Raw genomic sequence first — 24,397 nt, 5'->3', positions numbered from 1 at the left:
TCAGGAAGGAAACTGTCTCATTGTCCTCCTCTGACACAGGAAACTGCCTCCAGTCTATAAGACACACTCACTTATTAGCAATATTTTTTTATTGCTAAAAAGTGTCTTATAAGTCAAACAATAAGGTAAGTTCTAAAGTAATTTCCCTTTCTCATTTAATTATAGAACTGTGTGTTATATGTTTTTGTATAATTTGTCAATAATATATATAGTTTTTCCCCCATTGGAGTCTTTTTGATGGTCAACAAAATACAACTTTCCAGTAATTCATTTTTTTTATGTTTAAAAAAAAGTTGTTCATTACTTGGACAAACCTTTTTCATTCCTCATGTTTGGTTCTATTAAAATAAAATAAGAAATACAAACTTCCCATGCCAGCGCCATTCCAGCGGTGTCAGCACTTGCATTCCTAGGACTCACGTGAGGTTGGTATGTCACGTGAGCCCTGTGCCCAATCAGTGTTGACGTCAATGTCCCCACTGTAGTGCGGCGGTGTTCACACTGTGCGGTAATGAGGCATTGACCCAAGGAAAGTTCAACTTAAATGTCTTTATTTGCCAAAACTCACAGCTCAAATGCAAAAGCTGTCCTCCAGATCGCAGCTGTGATATCCAAAGAGTCTGTGTAAATCTGATGCCATGGGAGACGGCTGTACCGATCCAGTCTGGGGTGCACCAGTTGTTTCCTTCACAAGCCTGTGGTATGCCTTCACTCAGGCTTGCAGTGCACAGAGTCTCCTGCTCTGCAGCTTGCAAACAAAGAATTGACACAACCAAACCTTTGCTGAAGGTTTAAATGGAATGGGAGTGACCCGCCCTACTGCCACCTATACATCACTTCGAAAATAAATTCCTATTCCGGGTTTTCTTAAATCTAACTTGGTCAAACAGTTTGACCAAGTCCAAACTTTACTTTTATTTTGCACTGCAACCACAGGTGTTTTTGCGACTGCAGTGCACTCTAGCGGGGCCAATATGCCTCTATGCACATCCTAGGGAATATATACCGTCCCTCGAATATGATCCCCCTCACTGCCTCACACCACCTTCAGACGAATCAAACATCATGAGGAAGTCAGAGAGCAACCACAGCCCTGGCTTCCTGTTGATATTCAATACATTCAAAGTCAGGGACAGTGAAGCCGGCACTGATTGGGTGCAGGGCTTGTGAGATGTAACAACCTCACATGAACACCGGAAATGCGAGCCCGGAAACGCCTGGAATGGCGCCAGCACAGGTGCTGAATATGAGTGTTTTTACTTTAACGAGGCCAAACATGGGGAATGACAATGGGTTGTCCTAGTATTGCACAACCCCTTTAAGATGATACAATTTTCGGTTAAAAAATTTCCAACATTCTGAACATGAAAAAAGCTTCTTCCCTGTGTGACTTCTCAGATATTTTTTAATCAGAACCTGTCACCACCAAAAACGCTATTAACCTGCAGATATGGGCTTACTCTGCAGGTTAGTAACATTACTATCGTGCCCGGCTCCTGCACATAGCCAAACGCTGCTGGGAGAAAGTTAACTTTATTCTCCTCAGCAGCATTCGGTTTCAGTCACAGGGGTGGTGCTGGTTCAGTCACCACTCTGAGTATAAAGAGCAGTAACTGTAACAGCACCCCAGCACTGACTGACAGCCGGCCCCCATGCAGAGTCAGTGGCAGTCAGAGCTGGGAGTTTGTTTACAGCCGTTCTGTATTCTCCGAGCGGTACCAAAATCCGCACAGGCACTGCCCTCATGACTGAAATTGAATGCTGCCGGGGAGAATAAATTTAATTTGGCTTTGTTTGGCTATGTGCAGGTACCAGGCAAGTTAGTAACCTGCAGATTAAGCCCATATCTGCAGGTTAATAGCGTTATTTCTGGTGGCAGGTTCCCATTAACAGTTGATTTCAGTGTAAATCATTTCCCACATTAAGAACATGAAAAAGGCTTCTCCCCTGTGTGACTGCTCTGGTGACTAAGAAGAGATGATTTCTTCACAAAACATTCCCCACATTCTGAACATTAAAAAGGCTTCTAGCCTGTGTGGGTTCTCTGGTGTTTATCAAGATGCGCTTTCCGCGTAAAACATTTCCCACATTCTGAACATGATAAAGGATTCACCCCTGTGTGGGTTCTCTGGTGTCTATCAAGATGTGCTTTCCGGTTAAAACATTTCCCACATTCTGAACACGAAAAAGGCTTCTCCCCTGTGTGGGTTCTCTGGTGGCTATCAAGATGCGCTTTCCGGTTAAAACATCTCCCACATTCTGAACATGAAAAAGGCTTCTCCCCTGTATGGGTTTTATAGTGGCCATCAAGATACGCCTTCCGATTAAAACATTTTCCACATTCTGAACATGAAAATGGCTTCTCCCCTTTGTGGGTTCTCTGGTGGCTATCAAGAAGCGATTTCCAGCTAAAACATTTCCCACATTCTGAACATGAAAAAGGCTTCTCCCCTGTGTGGCTTCTCTGGTGGCTATCAAGAAGCACTTTCCGTTTAAAACATTTCCTACATTCTAAACATGAAAAAGGCTTCTCCCCTGTGTGGGTTCTTTGATGTATAATAACATCTGATTTGCAGTTAAAACATTTCCCACATTCTGAACATGAAAAAGGTTTCTCCCCTTTGTGGATTCTCTGGTGACTATATAGATTAGCTTTCCGGTTAAAACATTTTCCACATTCTGAACATGAAAAAGGCTTCTCTCCTGTGTGAGTTAGTTTGTGTATAACAAGATTACATTTTTGTCTAAAACATTTCCCACATTCTAAACAGGAAAAGGGCTTCTCCCCTGTGTGACAGTGCTGGTGACTAAGAAGAGATGATTTCTTCACAAAACATTTTCCACATTCTGAACATGAAAATGGTTTCTCCCCAGTGTGAGTTCTCTGGTGACTAACAAGAGTTGATTTATCTACAAAATATTTCCCACATTCTGAACATGAAAAAGGCTTTTCCCCTGTGTGAAATCTTTGATGTCTGATAAGACTTGATTTCTTTGTAAAACATTTCTCACATTCGGAACATGAAAATGGCTTCTCCCCTGTGTGACGTCTCTGGTGACTAACAAGCTGTGATTTGTAGTAAAAACATTTTCCACACTTGGAACAAGAAAATCTATTCTCTGCTGTGTGAATTTTTTGATGTTTAAGAAAACACTTTTTGAGAGGAAAACTATTTCCACATTCTGAATGTGAAAATGGCTTCTTTGCTTTAGGAGCAGTTCGCTTTTTAATGCTTATTTTGCGACTTGGATTTTCCATAGTAGTCAGTAATGAATCAGCAGACAGGACCTGTTTCAAAGGATTAAATGAGAGATCTTTGCTTTCAAGGGATGCTGGTAAATCTGGAGTTATGGCATTCACTTCAGTTGTATCCTGTGGGATCTCAAGGTCATCTGATTTAAAAATTGAAGATGTCAGTTGTCCCTCTGATCTCCTGGTACAGTCATCTGGCAATAAAAAGAAACAATTATTATTTTTGAATAATATATGCTTGATTTTTATATTTTTGAACATTTGTACTTAAATTGTCTATAAAAAGTTATGTTCAAAAATTGAATTATTCACAAATTAATGACAGTTCACAGTCTAATGCAAATCCTCATAGGATGAACCAGTGGAGCGTGGTGTTCAACTGTTTGTTCATTCTGCCTCACAAATATGGAATAAAAAGCCACCAATGTTCTGCAGTCGAAAATAACACCAATAAAAACTTCTACTCATCCCGCAAAAAACACGCCCCCACTCATGATTTGTCAATGGAAAAACAGGTTTCCGCATTATTAGTGGCTCAAATGCTCTTGAAAAGCAACATGGCTTCCATAAACCAATCCAGCAATATCCGCTCTCCCAAAGTCAGATCTCCCCCCTCACTTCTGAGCCTTGCAGTGCGCCCAAACCACATTCAGCATCCATGTATTTGACATTACTATAGTGAGAAGAACCCACTTAATTTACAGTGTGTGTCTCCTGGAGCTCAATCTGGGAACTAGTAAAATGGGAAATGTGCAATTTTTACTCTCCAACATCCACTGCGTGCTAATTTCCGGAAAGTGCCAGTGGAGTCAAAATTGTCACTACTCCTATAGATTAATTCACTGAGGGTTATAATTTCCAAAATGGAGTCACCTTATGGTGATTTCTGCTGCTCTGGTTTTCAGCAATTTAGTCAAATTAGGGATTCTGTAAATGGTGTGTCCCATCTTGTCTGGGATCTACTCCTGCAAATCTGCTTCTGTCATTAGGCACAGTGTCAAAGATACACAGCCGGAGGGGTCATGCAGATCCACCCATTGTTATCACTTCATCAAGGGTAACGCAACTCCACAGCCTCCAAATCGTAAGAACGATACGCAATTGATCAATGATTGATGGATGAGACTGCAGCTGCTTCCACTACTAGGCCGGTTATTAGGAAACTAACAGCACCAATCATTTATACAGGCCAACTGGACACCCATTACAGGTAGCATATTGCTTTAGGTGAGGTTTACAAAGCAAAAGGTACAGAACTATTAAACTATATATTTAATTCAAAATATAGGCAGTGTTTAAAAAATATACAAGATAACACAAAATGGGAACAAAACAGCAGAATATATACAAATACATAAAAGGTATAAACAAGAAACTTGCTAAACTTGGTCACAGAAATGGCTCAGAACTTAAGAGAAGGGAAGCACTTAGATTTGGAATTGGACAGAACCTCCACAGCGAACTACTGTAGGTCTTCCTAGGTGCTGACAATGATCCAGACCCAGGATTTGCTTTTTATTAGCTCCTAGGTTACGCCCACACACTTCTCCTTTATGAACTCATGTGTGGCTGTTTGTGAGATGTTCTCAGCCTTAAGGATTTTAGGAGAGCAACAACTTAAGATATCTTCACCTCTGAAGATCACAGGCACTAGATATTGATGTCTTATTTTTTTATCAGGATTTTACCTGTACATAAAGATCAAATATAACCTTGTTCGCACCATCTATCAGACCGTTATTCAATTGGAGTGATTCTAGTGCCCCCACCCCCGCCGATGTGAGTTAATGCGTCACATCCGCCCTTCGTTATAACGCTGAAAATCTATATCTCATACATATCGGATCGATACCAACGCCAATATTCCGGTCTGAACCCCGGAGCCGGGTTGGCTACAATCTGTGCTGCATGAATAAAAGTTCTGTGCCTGGGAAAGCACACTTCTCCTCTAGTAAACCCCTCTCCTTTTGGCATGTTTTCTCCTAATATAACTTTCTTGTTTAATTACCTGTACACTACAGGATTCCTATGCTTCAAAAGAAGTTAAAGCATTATCTCTCACTTCCCCATATGTTCTATTGCGAGGTCTTCCAAAAGGAGTTTAATTGATAGCTCTTCTTAGATCTTAAAGCGCACCTGTCAGCGGGATTGTGCTCAGTAAACTACATACACTCTCTGGTGGGCACCATTACACTGATTAATATGATACCTTGGTTGATGAAATCCATCCTGTGGTTGCTGTGTTATCTTTACTTTCAGTTTGGAGATAATGATATACATGTGCTCCGGGGCGGCCTGTGGAGGGTGCGCTATCTGGTGCTCTGCTTACATATTCATCTGTATGCTCTTATGACAGCTCACTGATCGCTCACTGACCTGCCTCCTATTTTACCTAACCCTGCACTACTACATGCATTATGTAAAATAAGAGGCAAGTCAGTGAAGGCTTAGAGATTGTCACAGTTTCACCCCTCAGTGTGACTGGGATGCAGTTGCTGCCAACTCAACCGTTAAATCTGGTAAAGGAGCGTGCTGAAGCTGTCAGTACTTTGATTGACAGCTCGGCCGTCCAATTTGAGACTGGGAGGTGCTGGCTATCTCGAAGTGTTCATTATCCCAGGTGATTGCCAGTATACTTAACTGGGCTGTTTCTCCTAGACCTCTGCCAGATGTACATTCAGCTTGGGTGAGGTTTGTCTCTGCCCCTTGTGTTCTGTGAATTTATCTTCTGTTGCCTGACCTTGGACCTAATTGTGCTCTGATCCGCTATACTCATGGTATTCTGACCAACGGAACGTTACCTGACCACGCCATTGTCTCTTCCTTCTGTTTAGGATGTATCCTCCTGGCTTCTGACTTCAGACTCCCTCACTATCCTGCTTCACGACTTGGCCATGAAAGGTGACACATTATGTCTGGCCAAGGTCTAAGAATGTGAAAGCTGACACATTATCTTGTAGTCTCGATTCAGTTTCTCCTCCAGAACCTGCATCCTCCATTATTCCTCACAGTATTGTGGATTCTATGGTAACCTTGAAATTGGAGGAGTAGATCCATAAAGTCCAGTCGTTGGCTCCTTCCGCTACTCCAGGATCTAAATTATTTGTGCCTGTGTACCCAAGATTGCGTGTGTTACAAGAATTTCAGGATTCCATCTTGAGTGGTCATCCTGGGGTTATTGCTGTACAGAAAGCAATTGCTAGATTTTTTGGTGTCTGTGCATGCATAATAATATCAAAGATTTTTGTATCTGTTTGTGAAATTTGCGCTCATGATAAAGTCAGTCATAGCCGGCCGGCTGGGGAATTGAATCCATTGACAATTCCAGAAAGCCAGTGGACTCATCTGTCCATGGATTTCATCACGGATTTTCCTCTGTCTCGTGGGAAAACTGCTATCAGAGCGGTAGTTGACCAATTCAGCAAGCAAGCTAATTTTGTTCCTTTGTCAGGATTACCTAATGCAGAGACACTCTCCAGGTTGTTTTTCTCATATTGTAAGGTTACATGGGATCACTCTTAACATTGTGTCTGATAGGGGAGTACAATTTGTCTCTAAATTCTGGAGAGCTTTTTGTAGTAAACTCAGGATTGACTTATCATTTTCATCTGTTTACCACCCTCAAACCAATGGTCAGACAGACAGGACAAATCAATCTTTGGAATAAGTTTTAAGATGCTTTGTGGCGGCTCAGCAGGAGGTCTTCGTTTTTACACTTGTTGAGTTTCCATTTAACAGCTGAGTGAATCAGTCTACTGGAACCTCACCATTGTTCTGTAATTATGGTTTTCATCCCTATTTTGGTGAATTTTCTAGGATTATTTCTGAATGTCTTGGGGTGGAGGTCACAATACTAAGATTTGGGAATGTCTGAAAGGATGTTCAAAAGAATATTGGGACTGCTCAGATTCGCCAAAAAACAGAAGGCCAATAGAAGACATTCAGTGAGTCCTGTTTTTAAGATCGGGGATAAGGTTTGGTTGTCATAGGAACATTAAACTTAAAGTGCTGAGATCCTAGAGGTGGTCAATCCAGTGGCATTCAGATTAAAGCTTCCTCCATCTCTTCGCATCACTAAAGTCTTTCATAAATCCCTATTAAAGGAGTTTGTCCCTTCGGCATTGTCTCCCTCTTCCCCGCCTCCTCTGGTTTCAGTCGACGGTGGCTTGGAGTATGAGTTTCAGTGAGTTATGGATTCTCATAGGGTCCGAAATTCCCTCCAATACCTCATCCATTGGAAGGAATACGGACCAGAGGAGAGAACGTGGGTCATAGCTTGAGATGTGAAGGCAGATTGGTTAGTCAGGACCTTCCATCTAAAATTTCCTGGGAAGCTTGGGGGTCCGGTGGCCTCCGTTAGAAGAGGGGGTACTGTCACGGTTCTACCACTCAGTGTGTGTGGGATGCAGTTACTGACAACTCGGTCATCCAGTCTGGTGCAGGGTTGTGCTGAGCTGTCAGTGTGTTGATTGACAGCTCAGCCGTCCAATCTGAGACTAAAAGGAACTAGCTATCTTGAAGTGTTCACTATCCCAGGTGATTGCCAGGCTACTTAACTGGGCTGTTTCTGCCAGATGTACATTCAGCTTGTGTGAGGTTTGTCTCTGTGCCTTATGTTTTGTGAATTGATCTTCTGTTGCCTGACCTTGTTCTGATCATCCGTATGTTTAACCCCTTATGCTCTGATTCGCTATCCTCCTGGTATTCTGACGAACAGAGCGTTACCTGTCTACTTCTTTCTTTCTTTTGTTTATGATGTACCCTCCTGGCTTTTGACTTCGGACTTGTTACGCTCACGCCCGGGCTGACTGGCGTGAGCGTGATTAGTGATCCCACTGGATCATGAACCGAGGAGTGCCTGGAGGGGCGTGACTAAGTATCAACCCGGTTCGACCAAGGTCGCACGGCGCTTCAATCGACTCTGTAAACCAGGGCGGAACCGAGCAGAGGGACCAGGTGCTACTCCAGGTCAGACCCCGGTCACAGCTGTTGACCCACACTGGGGAATGCAGGAACAGGCAGGTTAGGCTGGCATACAGACAGGTGGGTACTGGCAGGCACAGCTGATATGCAGACAGGTGGGTACTGGCAGTCACAGCTGATATGCAGACAGGTGGGTACTGGCAGGTAGGAAAGCAGGCAAAATAGGAACCAGTACAGACTATGATACAGGAACAGAGCCGCAGATGCAGTAGACAAGCCGAGCAGAGCAAAACCCGCAGGTGCGGTAGACAAGCAGAGCAGAGCAAAACCCGCAGGTGCAGTAAACAAGCGGAGCAGAGCAAAACCCGCAGATGCAGTAGACAAGCAGAGCAGAGCAAAACCCGCAGGTGCGGTAAACAAGCAGCGCAGAGCAAAAGCACAGGTACGGTGGACAAGCAGAGCAGAGCAAAACCGCAGGTGCAGTGGACAAGAAGAGCAGAGCAAAACCGCAGGTGCAGTGGACAAGCAGAGGAGAGCAAAACCGCAGGTGCGGTGGACAAGCAGAGCAGAGCAAAGCCGCAGGTGCAGTGGACAAGCAGAGCAGAGCAAAACCGCATGTGCGGTGGATAAGCAGAGCAGAGCAAAACCACAGGTGCGATGGACAAGCAGAGCAGAGCAAAACCCAAAGATGCGGTAGACAAGCAGAGCAGAGCAAAACCCACAGATGCGGTAGACAGGACAGGGCTCTGTTCACATGGAACAGACTGGAAAACACAAGAAGATAGCTGGAACACAGGAGTAGATACGGAGACAGGGAAACAGAACGAGCAGAACCAGATACACACAAGGTACCTGCAATGAAGTAGCGAGTGGACACAAAACTCACAAACAGAAGTACAGAGACAACGAGTTGGAGTTAGGTGCAGGTTCAGACACTGTAGGAAAAGGGAAGGTGCAGACATAGAGACAAATAGGTAAAGGGCTAGGACACTGTTCAGACAGGATCTGAACCAGGAACAAGATACAGGAAAGAGCCTGGGAACTCAGCCCCCAGGATGGCAGAAACTGACTAGAAGTCACAGGTAACAGGCCTGGGTATACAGCCCCCAGGGTGGCAGAAACAGGCAAGATACAGGACAAAACCTGGCAACTCAGTTGCACAGAGCACTGGGTGGAGGGGGTTTAAGTATCCAGTGACTCACAGCAATAGGTTGGAGACGCATTAGGAGTGCGCACACTGCAACTATAAGAATCAGAAAGCAACAGCGCCACCGCCCTAAGAAATCAGACAAGAGACATGCAAACAGAAGGCACTGGAGCAAAGTGTGCAGCCTGGACTGATAGATAAGATTGCGGTCTTTCATGGTGGGAGGTGGTAAACCATGTAAGCATGCCACCAGGGATGTTACAGGACTCCTTGACTATCCTGTCTCACGGCTTGGCCATGAAAAGTGACTCAGCATCATAGAGATATATCATGGCACAGGGGTAACGCTTTTTTATGTAGTTTATCATAATCCTCCTTGAAGTTAGTCAGTTTTAAAAGGAATTTAAAAGTCAGGATAAAGGGAATCTCTGTTGTTATTGTACAGAAATTCACACTTGGTCCTCACTGCACATTTAATGTTGTAGATCATAAAAATTAAATTTTTCCAGAAACACTGGACCTGGTCTTGTAGGGACCATATGAGCACATTCAGCAGCACAGAAGGGAGAGAATTTAGATTCATCCAATAAGATATCAGGGTTCTAGGAAGCCAACAGCATCATTACCCTCCACTTTCTCTTACAGGCCCATCATAATATTATTCATCATGTGATTTTCTAACTTGTCAGCAAATTCTATGTACGCTGTCATTTGGCTTTGTAGTTTAAAGATCTGGGCAGGTAAGAATCAGCATCTCCTAATCTCAAAGGGTAGGTGGATCCTTCCGGTTGTAAGTTCTATAGAAAAGGGCTTTCAATGCCCAAAGTCATTTAAACAGTTTTGGATGGAGGAGAATGTTGTGGTCTAGAAGTAAAATGGTGATCACACGATTGTGATACGGCCGGACTACACCACCGATAAAGCAGCCACAGCCGGTGACTGAGATGAATTGGTAACTTCTCTACATTTAGTAGTTACTACTCACCTGTGTAGTCATATGTAGGAATCTCCTCTTTACACCGCTCATCACCCCTCACATATGTCTCTGTAGTATTAATATGGGTCAGATCTTCACCCTGAAACAAATATTGTAAAAGTCACAGACTGATGGAGAAGTCCCATCTATGATCAGCTCTAATCCTGCCATCCCCACCGTTCTCATTACACAAATACAAAATATAATACTGGTGGATAAAACAAGACACAACACAAGACCTTTACAGCCGTCTACACATCATAGGGGAGATCTCTTGACACCTTCTCTCCATCTACCTGATGATCCTGAAGAACATTGGGATCTTCTTGTTTACAGTCCAGTGGAAGAAGAGGACGGGGACATCTCTCTGGTGTTGTCCTTTTACTGGATAGATCTGGAGGAAACACATACAGGGACTGAATTCATTCTTTACATACAGATAATTATAGGCCGTGTGTATTTAGTCCTGTCTATTACCTGGTGATGTGAGGGGCTGGGGAACCTCCATCATGACGTCCTTGTACAGATCTTTGTGTTCTTCTAAATACTCCCACTCCTCCATGGAGAAATAGACAGTGACATCCTGACATCTTATAGGAACCTAACACATACAAAGATACAGTCATCCCCCCGATCCCTTCATAGCATTACTGTATAAAGTCCCAGCATTCCCAGCAGTGTCACCTCTCCAGTCAGCAGCTCAATCATCTTGTAGGTGAGTTCTAGGATCTTCTGGTCATTAATGTTCTCATGTATCAGGGGGTGAGGTGGAGGCCCAGTGATTGGGTTCAGGGGTCTTCCCCATCCCTCAGACACAGGGTTCTGACAGCGCTCACTAGAGGTCTTCTTCACTACTGTATAATCCTGGTTATGGAGAGACACATTAATAAATCTCACTACAGACATTTCCAGAGTCCTCACCTCTCCAGTTCTGTCCATCTGTTATTCCCATAGATAAGAATGATGTAATGTGACGTCATCAGAATCTCTCACCTCTCCAGTAACCCGGAAGAGGATCTCTAGGGTGAGGAGTAATATCCTCTCCGCCATCTTGTCTCTGTCCAAATCCATCTTTGATTTGGACAGATCCGTGTTGTAGAGACCTGAATGAGAAGAAGATGAGCCGATGTAACATCATAAAAATCCTGTGTAATAATACAATTACTGGAGATAATAAAAGGAAACATATGAGGAGATATATTATTTTACAGTATTTAGTTTTCTTCTTTACATCTAGTAATAAATCCTATATATTTTAGGCCACAGACAACAAGCAGTTTCTTCCTCGGAGTCTACAGCTGAATCCGTTTTTCACAAGATGGTTATCTGATGGTTTTACGAGATGGTTGTTTGTTCTCGGCCCCGACCCTTTCACAACTCCTGTCTCCTAAATTAATCGTAAGAGAAACACATAACGAGAACCTGGCTTACACCTCTGGGTTTTTGTAAATGCGCCATTGATAAATGTCCACCATGTAAATATGCCGAACACACGAAATAGATTTAATCACATTAAATAAAACATTTCATTACACAATGTATCACCTGCAGCAGAGAATTTGTAGTATATTGTATTCAGTGTCTGGAGTGTAATGTCAGATATGTTGGCTGCTCCTCCCGTAAATAAGGTAGAGAATTAATGAGCACATAGGAGACCCCACTAATCCCGCGGCCATTAACCCCTCCAACGTTTCCACACATTTCCTAAGAGAACACAATGGTGACTGAAAGAACTTTCGGTTTTGTGGCATTGAAAGAGTAAATAGTTCAGGTGGAGGGGAGATGTCAGAGGGGCATTGCTGAACCGTGAAGGTTCCTGGACACTGAGGGTAAATCCATCGTACCGGAGGGTATAAAGAGAATATGTGGACGGTTATCACTACTATCTACATTACTGTGTTGGAGCTAGGAGATGAATAATGGCGTTGTGTGAGGACTTCTCTGGGCTTCTGTCCTTCATCCTGCAGTCGTCTGAATGGATCTAATGTGGACGGGAACCAGCTAAGCCGTATTCTGTCCACAGCTGTTACCTCACTGTTCACACCACACAGAGACCCCAAAAGAGTCTCCATGCTGCAGGGGTTAATGCCCCCTGCGCCCAGTAATGGGGAATCTCCACATACCTCCACCTGCAGAGCCGCCACCACATATATGGCTGCTCTGTGCGTACAGGACCTGTGATGAGGTCACAGGAGGGGAGGAGTCAGGGGTCACATGAACAGGGGCCTCAGTGGATGCACATTGTGAACTGTGCGGCTCCTGTACAGTGATATCCGGAGTGAAGACGCTACATGGAGACGTCTCCGCAGTCAGTGACATTTCTGGCATTATGTATGTTTTTTGCCTATCCTTCTCTGAAATTTGATGACCCAATTCCTTCTCCCAACCCCAGTAAAGGGTAGAGGGTCATTGCTGGTGTCCATTTGTGTTGCTTTGTGTATGCAAGATAGAAGTTTAGTACAAGGACCTACTTGCATGATTAAGGGTTCAAACGGAGTGAATTCATCCTTTATACTAGTAACATGTGAGAATTTATAAATGACCTGAGCTGGAAATAAGCCAGGCAGGATAGACTCCTAATTGGAAAGGAGCCACGAAGTTCTATAAAGGAAGGAAAAGAGCCTGATCCCATGAGAACGTGTCTCAATCTAACCCCATCAGATCAGGCCCAGATTAGAAATGAGTCCTTACCTGAAGCAGAGGGAAAATCTGGGTTGCCAAACAAGGGCGTTAATGGACCCAACCTACGTGGTATAGATGATGAGATTAAGACTTGATCCCATGTTTTCAAAAAGTGTTGAATGGGTATTGGTAATTGTTTAGTTTGTACATGTATTTAGTCAATCCAAGGTAGAGATGTGAGTATCCAGGGATAGAGGTCCCCTTCCAGTTTCACCCATTACTTATGTTCCACAGACGTGAACCAGTCCACTGCTCTCATAAGAATCAAAGATTGATCGCAGTTTTTTTTAGATCAGGCATACTAGTACCCACCTTTATTTTCGGAACATCACAATATTTTAAAACATATCCTAGACCTTAACGTTCCCCATACTACCTAATAGCGTTGTCGAGATGGGAGAAAAAGGTCTCAGGAACGCAGACAGGAACGGTCTGGAATATATAAAGAAGTTTTGGCAAAATGTCCATTTTATCACATAAATACAAGCAAACCAGGACAAGGGTTTGAATTTATAATTCATTAAATTTTGAAGAGTTTGTTCAAGGACAGTGATATAATCTAAACTATACAGATCATCCATGTTCCCTGGAATTTGTGTACCAAGGTCTTTCTGTCATTTAAAGGGAAAGTTAAAAATTAGCTGTCGTCTTATGTTATTGCTTCTGATTTAGAGTAGTTGACTTTAAAATCGCTTACTTGGCCAAATTCTTTGAATTCCTTTAGTATAGAAGGAAATTAGATAATTGGGTTTGAAAATAGAGCAACAAGTCGTCTGCATGTAGAGCTAGTTTATAGTGATGTGAGCCTATAGTAACTCTACTAATATCTGGATTTTTTTGTAATGCTACCGCGAAATGTTCCATCACCAATGTGTATAGCAGAGGTGATAAGGGACACTCTTGCTTTGTCTCATTTTTAATAGAAAATGTGTTAGATAGAAGGCCGTTTACCCTATCGCTTTAGGGTCAGTGTAGAAGGATAGAATTTTAGATAACAAGAAAGAGCCTAACCCAATTTGTGGTAATGTGCTCTTCAAGAAAGTCCAATGCACTGTGTCAAACACTATTTCAGCGTCCACAGATACAAGGCACATTGGGATCCCCTGTTTTTTTGCACGTGAAACTAACAATGTTTTATCTGTATTATCACGCACTTCTCTACCCTTAACAAAGCCAACCTGATTGTTGCTAACAATTGAGGGTAGGTAGTGGGAGAGCCATGATGCAATTATATTAGAGAATATTTTGATGTATATTAATGAAATTGGATGAACATTAGGGCAGGCATTTAGTTATTTTCCAGGCTTTGATAAAACTGTTATATGAGCTTCAAGTGATTGGGGGGCAAATGGGGAGTCTTCTGAGATATTATTGAACACTAATGGTAATAACAGAGGTGGAAACATGTTATAAAATCTATTATTGAATCCATCTGGCCCAGGGCTCTTCCCGATAGGGAATGATTTATTGGCCTGTCCTATCTGTTGTTCAGTGAAAGCTTTGTCTAGTATCTCCTGCTCAGGGGTCTGTAAGGAAGGAACGGCAGTGTCCATAATATATTTGTCAATTTTTGTTTCAAGAAAATTAGGTGGCATGTGGTGGTATTTTCCATGAATATTATGTAGTGAGCTATAACAGCAATGAAATGCGTCGGCTATGCCAGTGGGGTTATGAATTTATGTATGTATCCTTTTGTTTTGGATACATACATCTCTGGCAAAAATTAAGAGACCACTGCAAAATTTTCTCTGATTTTTCTCTTTATAGGTATATTATAGAGTAAAATGTACATTGATGTTTTAGTCTATAAACTACTGACAACATGTCTCCAAAATTCAAAGCTAAAAATGTTGAATTTATTTGCAGCAAATGATAAAGTGTCAAAATACTAAAAAAGAAACAGAGAAACAGTGCTTTAAGACCTCAAATTACTCATGTTTTAAATGTGAAATCAATATTTGGTGGACTAACCATGATTTTTAATCACAGCTTTCATTCCTCTTGCCATGCTTTCCACCAGTCTTTCCATGCTTTCCAATAGAAAACTGTTCAGTGGTCTCTTAATCTTTGCCGGAGCCGTATGTCCTTTGCATCCGTGGATGTAACTTCCTTGTCAATGAGAGACCACATTTATCTGTGAATTCGTACGAGTACCTTCGCATGCGATCTTGATATTTTGTATACGTTTGATCTATTAAAAAGACCTTCGCTCCTTTCTTTTTTTTCAATCAGATCATTTTTATTTAACAAAAGAAAGAAAGACCAACATTTTGTGTTTGTCATACAAACTTTGTGACAAAAAAAATAAAAAGAAAGAAAAACCAGTAAACGATACAAGAACCGGTTTACAATGATGTAAATCCCAATATCGCTCTATAGTACAATGTTTTGGAATAGTAATTTTACATTTGCACATAAATATCTGAATACTTCCTGACGGCTTTTTTTCCCCTATTGGGACATCAAAAGAAAAAGAATATATCTAAGAAGGGGCAATTGTGTGGACTGAGACCATTATTATTTGCTGACACCTTAGGTATCAGGATATAAATTCCTGGTTTACGGCAGGGATATGTACAAATGGTCCAGTATAGTATTTCTGAAGCAATATCTGGGGTAATTAACCATTGCTCCCATATATGTATGGATTTCTTGAGAGTGTTCCTTTAATATAAGCTCCACTTTCCAAGCATAGAGTGTTATTTATCCTGGATTTTAGTTCTGTTATCGTTGGGGGAGAATTGTCTATCCAATGTAGTGCCAACAACTTTCTGGCTTGGAATAATATTCCTGAGCTATCTATTGCCATATGGGAGTCTGGGTCTACGTCTTCTCCCAGGAGTCCTAGGATACAGATTTTAGGTTCCAACTGAAGCTGTATCCTAGATACATATAGTACAAGAGCGATTGGTACGTTCCATTAGTCGCCAATATTCACACATTCCCACGTCATATGCATCAAGTGGGCGTCCTTTTGACCACATCTAGGACATGTGTCATCCGTTTGTATTTCAATTTTAAATAAAATACTTGGGGATCTATATACCCTATGAATGAGAAGAATTCGGGACAATCTTTGTGACTCTGACAATGAAAGTTTCGGTGTCAAATCCAGTATTTCCCAGATTGCTCCTCAGATAAGGGACCCACATCCTCCTCCCATTTTGTCTTAACTATCAAAGGATATTTATCCAAATGTAGGGCCAGTAACTGCCTATAAATAAGGGATATTAGATCTTTTGTATCCAACGATGTAGTAATGGTATCTATTGGGTGATGTCAATCAGTATGGCGTTTATTCTAGTTGTGTACTATATGCAAGATGTATTTGCAGATATTGATAAAACACCCTATGTGGAAGGTTAAAACCTGCTTTTATTTGTTCAAACATCTTGAATAATCCATCCCTCAAGAGTTCTGACACCAAACATATACCCATATCCTCCCACTTACTAACATCTTTTAGTTTATGTAGCTCTGGTAAGTTATAGTTGTGCCATAAAGGAGTATAATTTGTGTACTTTCCAATTCCCAGAATATTTTTACCCCTATCCCACGCCTTATATATTAACTTTAGTGTACATTTTAAGTCATTTTCTCGAGGAGGCCCCATATCTAGTACCAAGAATGGAAGCTTCCACTTGGTTCCTTCCATAAGTAGGTGCCCTGAAATTACACAATATTTGCAAGTACCCCATCCATGAAACTACTTTAGCTCCCTTCTAGCGTTAAGCAGGTCTACGTATACCTGGAGGGAAGCAGATCATTTATGTTGTTTGTCAAGTAGATCAATCCGCTCAAGCAAATGGGAGACTTTAGCTGTTCTCTCCTTTTTTTAACCTTTATCTATGTTTTATTATTATCCCTCTGAGGACGCATGTGAGTGCTTCCCATTTAAATGGTAAGGCAGTTTCATCATGCTCATATATTTGAAGGAGTCTATAGTCTCAAGAAGGTCTGAGACACAGAGTGAGTCTTTCAGCAGATTATCATTTAGGTTCCAACATCTGAAGCCTTGGTGGAGTCCGGCATAGTCAGATCTATAATACAACGGGAGATGCGTGTCTGTATAGACTGCGCAAGCGCGACAAGCCTGCACAGTCCGGCTCCAGACAGAAGCAGGCATGGAGGCGTTACAGGTAAGAGAAGCGTATATGGCGCCGAAGATCACAGTATGCGTAGACACTGAACGCATACCGCGATCTCCGGCGCCGTACTTACATACTTACCTGACCGGGAGGAGCGTTGCCGCGGCGCCTCTCTTTGCCGGAGACCGGGGCAGGAGTGAAGGTGTCGGAATCAGTACATGCACATAGCGCTATTTGCAGTGTGTCTTCAGCAAAATGGCGCCGGACAGCGCGGTATGGGCATGCGCGTACTCTGGCGCCGCACTCCTCCCCCAGCCTCCGGCAGAACAGAACAACGCAGTGCTGGAGCACAGAGAAGAAAGGTGAGATTAAGTGTTTATTTTTTTGTATGTGTGCAACGTGAAAGGGATGAGGGGTGCCATACATACCAGGATTGGGAGGCGAGGGGGCAACACATATCAGGATTGGGGGATGAGGGGTACCAAGCATACCAGGATTGGGGGATGAGGGGTACCATGCATACCAGGATGAGGAATGGAGTGCCATGCATACCAGGATGAGGGGTACCACACATAGCAGTATTGGGGGGGTGGGTGAGGGGTGCCATACATACCAGTATAGGGATGAGGAGTGTCATGCATACAAGGATTGGTGGGTGAGGGGACCATGCATACCAGGATTGGGGGGTGAGGGGTGCCATGCATACCAGAATAGGGATGAGGGGTACCATACATACCAGGATAGGGATGGGGTACCATGCATACCAGGATAGTGATGGGGTACCATGCATACCAGGATAGGGATGAGGGGTACCCTACATACCAGGATAGGAATGCGGAGTACCATGCATACCAGGATAGGGAAGGGGTAAGATGAATACCAGGATAGGGATGAGGGGTACCATACATACCAGGATAGGAATTCGGGGGTTACCATGCATACCAAGATGAAGGGTACCATGCATACCAGAATAAGGATGAGGGGTACCATACATACCAGTATAGGGATGAGGGGTGCCATGCATACCAGTATATGGATGACGGGTGCCATACATACCAGGATAGGGGATGGGGTGCCATGCATACCAGGATAGGGATGAGGAAGCCATATATACCATGATTGGGGATGAGGCGTGCCATGCATACCAGGATGAGGGATTGGGTGCCATGCATACCAGGATAGGGATGAGGAAGCCATACAAACCAGGATAGGGATGAGGGGTGCCATGTATACCAGGATGAGGGATGTGGTGTCATGCATACCAGGATAGGAATGCGGGGTACCATGCATACCAGGATAGGGATGCGGGGTACCATGCATACCAGGATGAGGGGTACCATGCATACCAGAATAGGGATGAGGGGTGCCATGCATACCAGGATGAGGGATGGGGTGTCATGCATACCAGGATAGGAATGTGGGGTCCCATGCATACCAGGATAGGGATGAGGGGTACCATGCATACCAGGATGAGGGGTACCATGCATACCAGAATAGGGATGAGGGGTGCCATATATACCAGGATTGGGGATGAAGCGTGCATTGCATACCAGGATAAGGGATTGGGTGCCATGCATACCAGGTTTCTGGGATGAGGCCATACATACCAGAATTGGGATGAGGGATGCCATGTATACCAGGAATGAAAGATGAGGTGCCATGCATACCAGGATGAGAGGTATCATACATACCAGAATAGGGATGAGGGGTACCATGCATACCAGGATAGGAATGAGAGGCACCATGCATACCAGGATGAGGGATGGGGTGCCATGCATACCAGGATTGGGGGATGAGTGGTGCCATGCATACCAGGATGAGGGATTGGGTAACATACATACCAGGATTGGAATGAGGGGTACCATACATACCAGAATAGGGATGAGGGGTACCATGCATACCAGGATAGGAATGAGAGGCACCATGCATACCAGGATGAGGGATGGGGTGCCATGCATACCAGGATTGGGGGATGAGTGGTGCCATGCATACCAGGATGAGGGATTGGGTAACATACATACCAGGATTGGGATGAGGGGTGCAATGTATACCAGATTTGGAGTGAGGGGTACCATGCATACCAGGATTGGGGGATGAGGAGGCCATACATACCAGGATTGGGGGATAAGGGGTGCCATACATACCAGGATGAGGGATGGGGTGCTGTGCATACCAGGATTGGGGGATTAGTAGTGCCATGCATACCAGGATGAGGGATTGGGTACCATAATACCGGGATTGGGATGAGGGGTGCAATGTATACCAGATTTGGAATGAGAGCTGCCATGCATACCAAGATTGGGGATGAGGGGTGCCATGCATAACAAGATTGGGGATGAGGGGTGCCATGCATACCAAGAATGGGGATGAGGGGTGCCATGCATACCAAGAATGGGGATGAGGGGTGCCATGCATACCAGGATTGGGGGTGAGGGGTGCCATGCATACCAGGATTGAGAATGAGGGGTGCCATGCATATCAGGATGGGGATGAGGGGTGCCATGCATACCAGGATGGGATGGTGGGGACAGGATGGGGGCAGCAGAAATACCAGGAGGGGGGCAGCATATACCAGCATGGGAGACCATATTCCAATACAAATGCTCGCCACCCAGGCATAGAACGGGTTCAATAGCTAGTTACAATATACAGGAGCATGATCTGACCATAGAGCAGTTCCTACCTGAGATGTAGGTTGCCATGTAGGCTACTTAATTAAGAAAAGGACCATATGGCTATGCATATTGTGTAAAGGAGAATAATAAGTATAATCCTTTCTGTCTGGATGTAGTATCTTCCATACATCAACTGGTTGAGACCAAAGCACAATTAGCAAAGCTTTTGTTTGTGTTTTAGATTGGTGACTCCAGCCCCGGGACGCGTCTAAAGAAGGATCCAAGACAAAATTAACCCCTTTACAACCCAAGGTGGTTTGCACGTTAATGACCAGGCCAATTTTTACAATTCTGACCACTGTCACTTTATGAGGTAATTACTCTGGAACGCTTCAACGGATCCCCCTGATTCTGAGATTGTTTTTTCGGGACATATTGTACTTCAGGATTGTGGTAAAATTTCTCCGATAACACTTGCGTTTATTTGTGAAAAAAACGGAAATTGGGCAAAAATTTTGCAATTTTCAAAATTTTAATTTTTATGCCCTTAAATCAGAGAGATACAGTACAGACCAAAAGTTTGGACACACCTTCTCATTTAAAGATTTTTCTGTATTTTCATGACTATGAAAAGTGTACATTCACACTGAAGGCATCAAAACTATGAATTAACACATATGGAATTATATACTTAACAAAAAAGTGTGAAACAACTGAAAATATGTCTTATATTCTGGGTTCTTCAAAGTAGCCACCTTTTGCTTTGATGACTGCTTTGCACACTCTTGGCATTCTCTTGATGAGCTTCAAGAGGTAGTCACCGGAAATGGTCTTCCAACAATCTTGAAGGAGTTCCCAGAGATGCTTAGCACTTGTTGGCCCTTTTGCCTTCACTCTGCGGTCCAGCTCACCCCAAACCATCTCGATTCTGTTCAGGTCTGGTGACTGTGGAGGCCAGGTCATCTGGCGTAGCACCCCAACACTCTCCTTCTTGGTCTAATAGCCCTTACACAGCCTGGAGGTGTTTTTCTGGTGACACTGTTGGGGACGTATTCAAAATTTAAGGCATACTGAACCAGCATGGCTACCACGGCACCTTGCAGGGGCATGCTATTCCATCCGGTTTGCGTTTATTTGGACCATCATTTATTTTTCAACAGGACAATGACACCAAATACACCTCCATGCTGTGTAAGGGCTATTTGACCAAGAAGGAGAGTTATGGGGTGCTACGCCAGATGTTGGAAGACAATTTCCGGTGACTACCACTTGAAGCTCATCAAGAGAATGCCAAGAGTGTGCAAAGCAGTCATCAAAACAAAAGGTGGCTACTTTGAAGAACCTAGAATATAAGACATATTTTCAGTTGTTTCACACTTTTATGTTAAGTATATAATTCCACATGTGTTAATTCATAGTTTTGATGCCTTTAGTGTGAATGTACAATTTTCATAGTCATGAAAATACAGAAAAATTTTAAATGAGAAGGTGTGTCCAAACTTTTCGTCTGTACTGTATGTGAGCAATTATATGCGTTTTCCATTGAAATCACCAGGACCCAACTCCTCTGCTTTCCTCACAATGGCCTCTTTTACATTGAAAAAATGTATGCGACAGATAATGTCCCTTGGACACTCAGGATCTGGGCCATGATTGCCTATTGTACGGTGTGCTTTTTCAATCTCCAGCTCCTTATCAATAGGATCACCAAGAATATTATTGAATAATGATCGCAGTGTTGGCATAATCACTTGTGCATTGATGCTTTCAGGTATACCCCTTATCCAGATATTATTGTGATTTTCTTCATCATCAACCATATTAAACAGGTGGTTTATTTACTGGCTGTGAAGATCCAGCGTTAGTTTCTGAGCATTATGATGGCCTCTAACTTGGACGACATTATCCTCTAATCTCTGTACCTTGTCAGTAAGCTGTGACAGGATAGAAGTGAGGGGACGTATTTCAGTATTGTATGTGGTCTCCAGCCTCTGAATATATTGCTCCATATCTTCTTTAGTAGGGATAGATGCAATCTGATATACAAATAAGTTATGTTGTTCCCCATATCAGAATAACCTGTGGCTGGTGGGTAAATGTCCCTGTGAAGCAAGCACTGCTCAGCATGGGTGCTTTGGTGAGAGTACAGGGAGATTTGTGGAGCCGTTTTCTTGTGAGGCCTACATTAAGAGAGAAGTTGGTGCAGGACTTACAGGCTGGAGCTGTCTGGCATCATGAGGGTTAAGACTGCTTCTTTTTCCATGCTGAGGTGAGGCAGTAATAGCTCCGGAGCAGGAAGATAAGACCTTCCATAAGAAACGCTGCATACCAGACATGCTGACGGAGGTGGAGGACCTCAGATTAACCTCTCATCTCTTATTTCTTTCCCATATCGAAAGTCATATTTGAGGCTGTAAATTGCTTATAATTCCCCCAAGAACACGGTCTGAAGAGAGTGCTTTCAGTGTGTGCATTCTCTTGGTGCTATGTCCAGGCCATGTCCTTCCTGTTGATGTACAATACGTCTGAAGGTGGCGATGATTGGCAGCAGGATTGTGTGATGTAACAATCTTGTGTGATGTAACAACCTTACGGAAAAGCAAGTTGTGACACCAATGGAATGGCGCCAGAACAGTAAGTGCGTATGAGTGTTTTTATTTTAACAAGGCTAAACATGAGGAATGAGAAGGAGTTATCCTAGTAGTGGACAACCCCATATGAAGATGCAATTTTCGGTTAAAAATGAAAAAGGCTTCTCCCCTGTGTGACTTCTCTGAAGTTTGTTAAGAGTTGATTTCCAGCTAAAACATTTCCCACATTCTGATCAGCAAAAAGGCTTCTCCCCTGTGTGAATTCTCTGGTGCTTAACCAAATCTGATTTCTGGTTAAAATATTTCCCACATTCTGAACAGAAAAAAGGCTTCTGCCCTGTGTGAGTCCTCTGGTGTATAACCAAATCTGATTTCCAGCTAAAACATTTTCCACATTCTGAACAGCAAAAAGGTTTCTCCCCTGTGTGAGTTCTCTGGTGCTTAACCAAATCTGATTTCTGGTTAAAACATTTCTCACATTCTGAACAGGAAACAGGCTTCTCCCCTGTGTGAGTTCTTTGGTGTATAACCCAATCTGATTTCCAGCTAAAACATTTTCCACATTCTGAACAGGAAAAAGGCTTCTCCCCTGTGTGAGTTCTCTTGTGCTTAACCAAACCTGATTTCCGGCTAAAACATTTTCCACATTCTGAACAGGAAAAAGGCTTCTCCCCTGTGTGAGTTCTCTTGTGTATAACCAAACCTGATTTCCAGCTAAAACATTTTCCACATTCTGAACAGCAAAAGGCTTCTCCCCTGTGTGAGTTCTCTTGTGCTCAACCAAATCTGATTTCTGGTTAAAACATTTCTCACATTCTGAACAGGAAAAAGGCTTCTCCCCTGTGTGAGTTCTCTTGTGCTCAACCAAAACTGATTTCCGGCTAAAACATTTTCCACATTCTGAACAGCAAAAAGGCTTCTCCCCTGTGTGAGTTCTCTGGTGCTCAACCAAATCTGATTTCTGGTTAAAACATTTCTCACATTCTGTACAGGAAAAAGGCTTCTCCCCTGTGTGAGTTCTCTGATGTCTATCAAGATGCGCTTTCTGGAAAAAACATTTCCCACATTCTGAACAGGAAAAAGGCTTTTCCCCTGTGTGAATTCTCTTGTGCGCAACCAAAACTGATTTCCGGCTAAAACATTTTCCACATTCTGAACAGGAAAAAGGCTTCTCCACTGTGTGAGTTATCTGATGTCTGATTAAACTTGATTTCTCTGTAAAACATTTTCCACTTTCTGAACATGAAAATGGCTTCTTTGTTTTAGGAGCAATTTCTTTTTTATGGCTTATTTTGTGACTTTGATTTTCCTTAGTAGTTGGTAATGAATCAGAAGACAGGACGTGTTTCAAAGGATCAGATGACAGATCTTTGCTGTGAATGGATGATGGGATATCTGGAGTAATGGCATTCACTTCAATTGTATCCTGTGGGATCACAAGATCATCTGATTTAAAAATTGAAGATGTCAGCTGTCCCTCTGATCTCTTGGTACAGTCATCTGCCAAGAATAAAACCAATTATTATTTATGAATAACATATCCTTAAAATTTATATTGTTGAATATTTTTACTTAAACTCTCTGTAAAAATGCACTTTATGTAAAAGTATCATTATTTACCAAGAAAACATCACAGAAAAAAATCAGCCTTACCAACACCAAATCAGATAACAAATGCATTAGCATTTTAGTGTTGGTTGGGTGTACTGGGGTGTCTGTCCATGTGGGGTGCACTTATATAGTGCTGGGCAGCCTTCCTACCCAGTATGGACATCATCAGTATCCTAAGCCAGACACTGTGCATCAAACCTACCTGTGTGACTGGCGTCCTATGCAAGCTTCATCTGTGTGCATCTTTAATGCTAGGCAACCACACCCTCCATGAATTGCTACGATTATTGGTGTTAGTAAGGCTGTATCTTTTTCTGTGATTTTTTTTTTCATTTTGCCCTAAGTTAGCCGTCATTATTCACCAAGACAATAACAGTTCACAGTCTAATAGAAAACCTCATAGGATGAACCAGTAGAGCGTGGTGTCCAACTGTTTGTTCAGTCTGCCTCCCAAATATGGAATAAAAAGCCACCAAACAATGTTATGTAGGGGAAAATAATACCAATAAAC

The 24,397-nt window shown here is 42.9% G+C and overlaps 2 protein-coding genes across 2 annotated transcripts in view; both read right to left on the bottom strand.

The window, feature by feature from the left end:
- Window positions 1–301: 301 nt before the first annotated feature.
- The window catches only part of LOC141206956 (uncharacterized), a 52,854-nt gene continuing 28,758 nt past the window's right edge, over window positions 302–24,397 (bottom strand). The window contains exon 4 of the mRNA XM_073664322.1: window positions 302–3,447. Coding sequence (XP_073520423.1) covers window positions 2,027–3,447 — 1,421 coding nt within the window. The 3' untranslated portion in view covers window positions 302–2,026. The remainder of the gene's footprint in view (window positions 3,448–24,397) is intronic.
- LOC141206960 (gastrula zinc finger protein XlCGF53.1-like) lies at window positions 4,633–11,682 on the bottom strand. Its single transcript, XM_073664326.1, has 6 exons — window positions 11,293–11,682; window positions 10,984–11,163; window positions 10,777–10,900; window positions 10,596–10,693; window positions 10,309–10,399; window positions 4,633–4,661 (listed from the first exon to the last, which is right to left on the bottom strand). The coding sequence occupies exons 1-6, from the start codon at window positions 11,368–11,370 to the stop codon at window positions 4,633–4,635; spliced, it is 600 nt and encodes a 199-aa protein (XP_073520427.1). The 5' UTR covers window positions 11,371–11,682.

Source organism: Phyllobates terribilis, unplaced genomic scaffold, assembly GCF_046119375.1.
Source record: "Phyllobates terribilis strain yellow unplaced genomic scaffold, ASM4611937v1 Scaffold_153__1_contigs__length_4458050, whole genome shotgun sequence".
NCBI classification, from domain to species: Eukaryota; Metazoa; Chordata; class Amphibia; order Anura; family Dendrobatidae; genus Phyllobates; species Phyllobates terribilis.
Note: the sequence above shows the minus strand (reverse complement) of the source record. Positions and strands in the feature narration are given on the sequence as shown.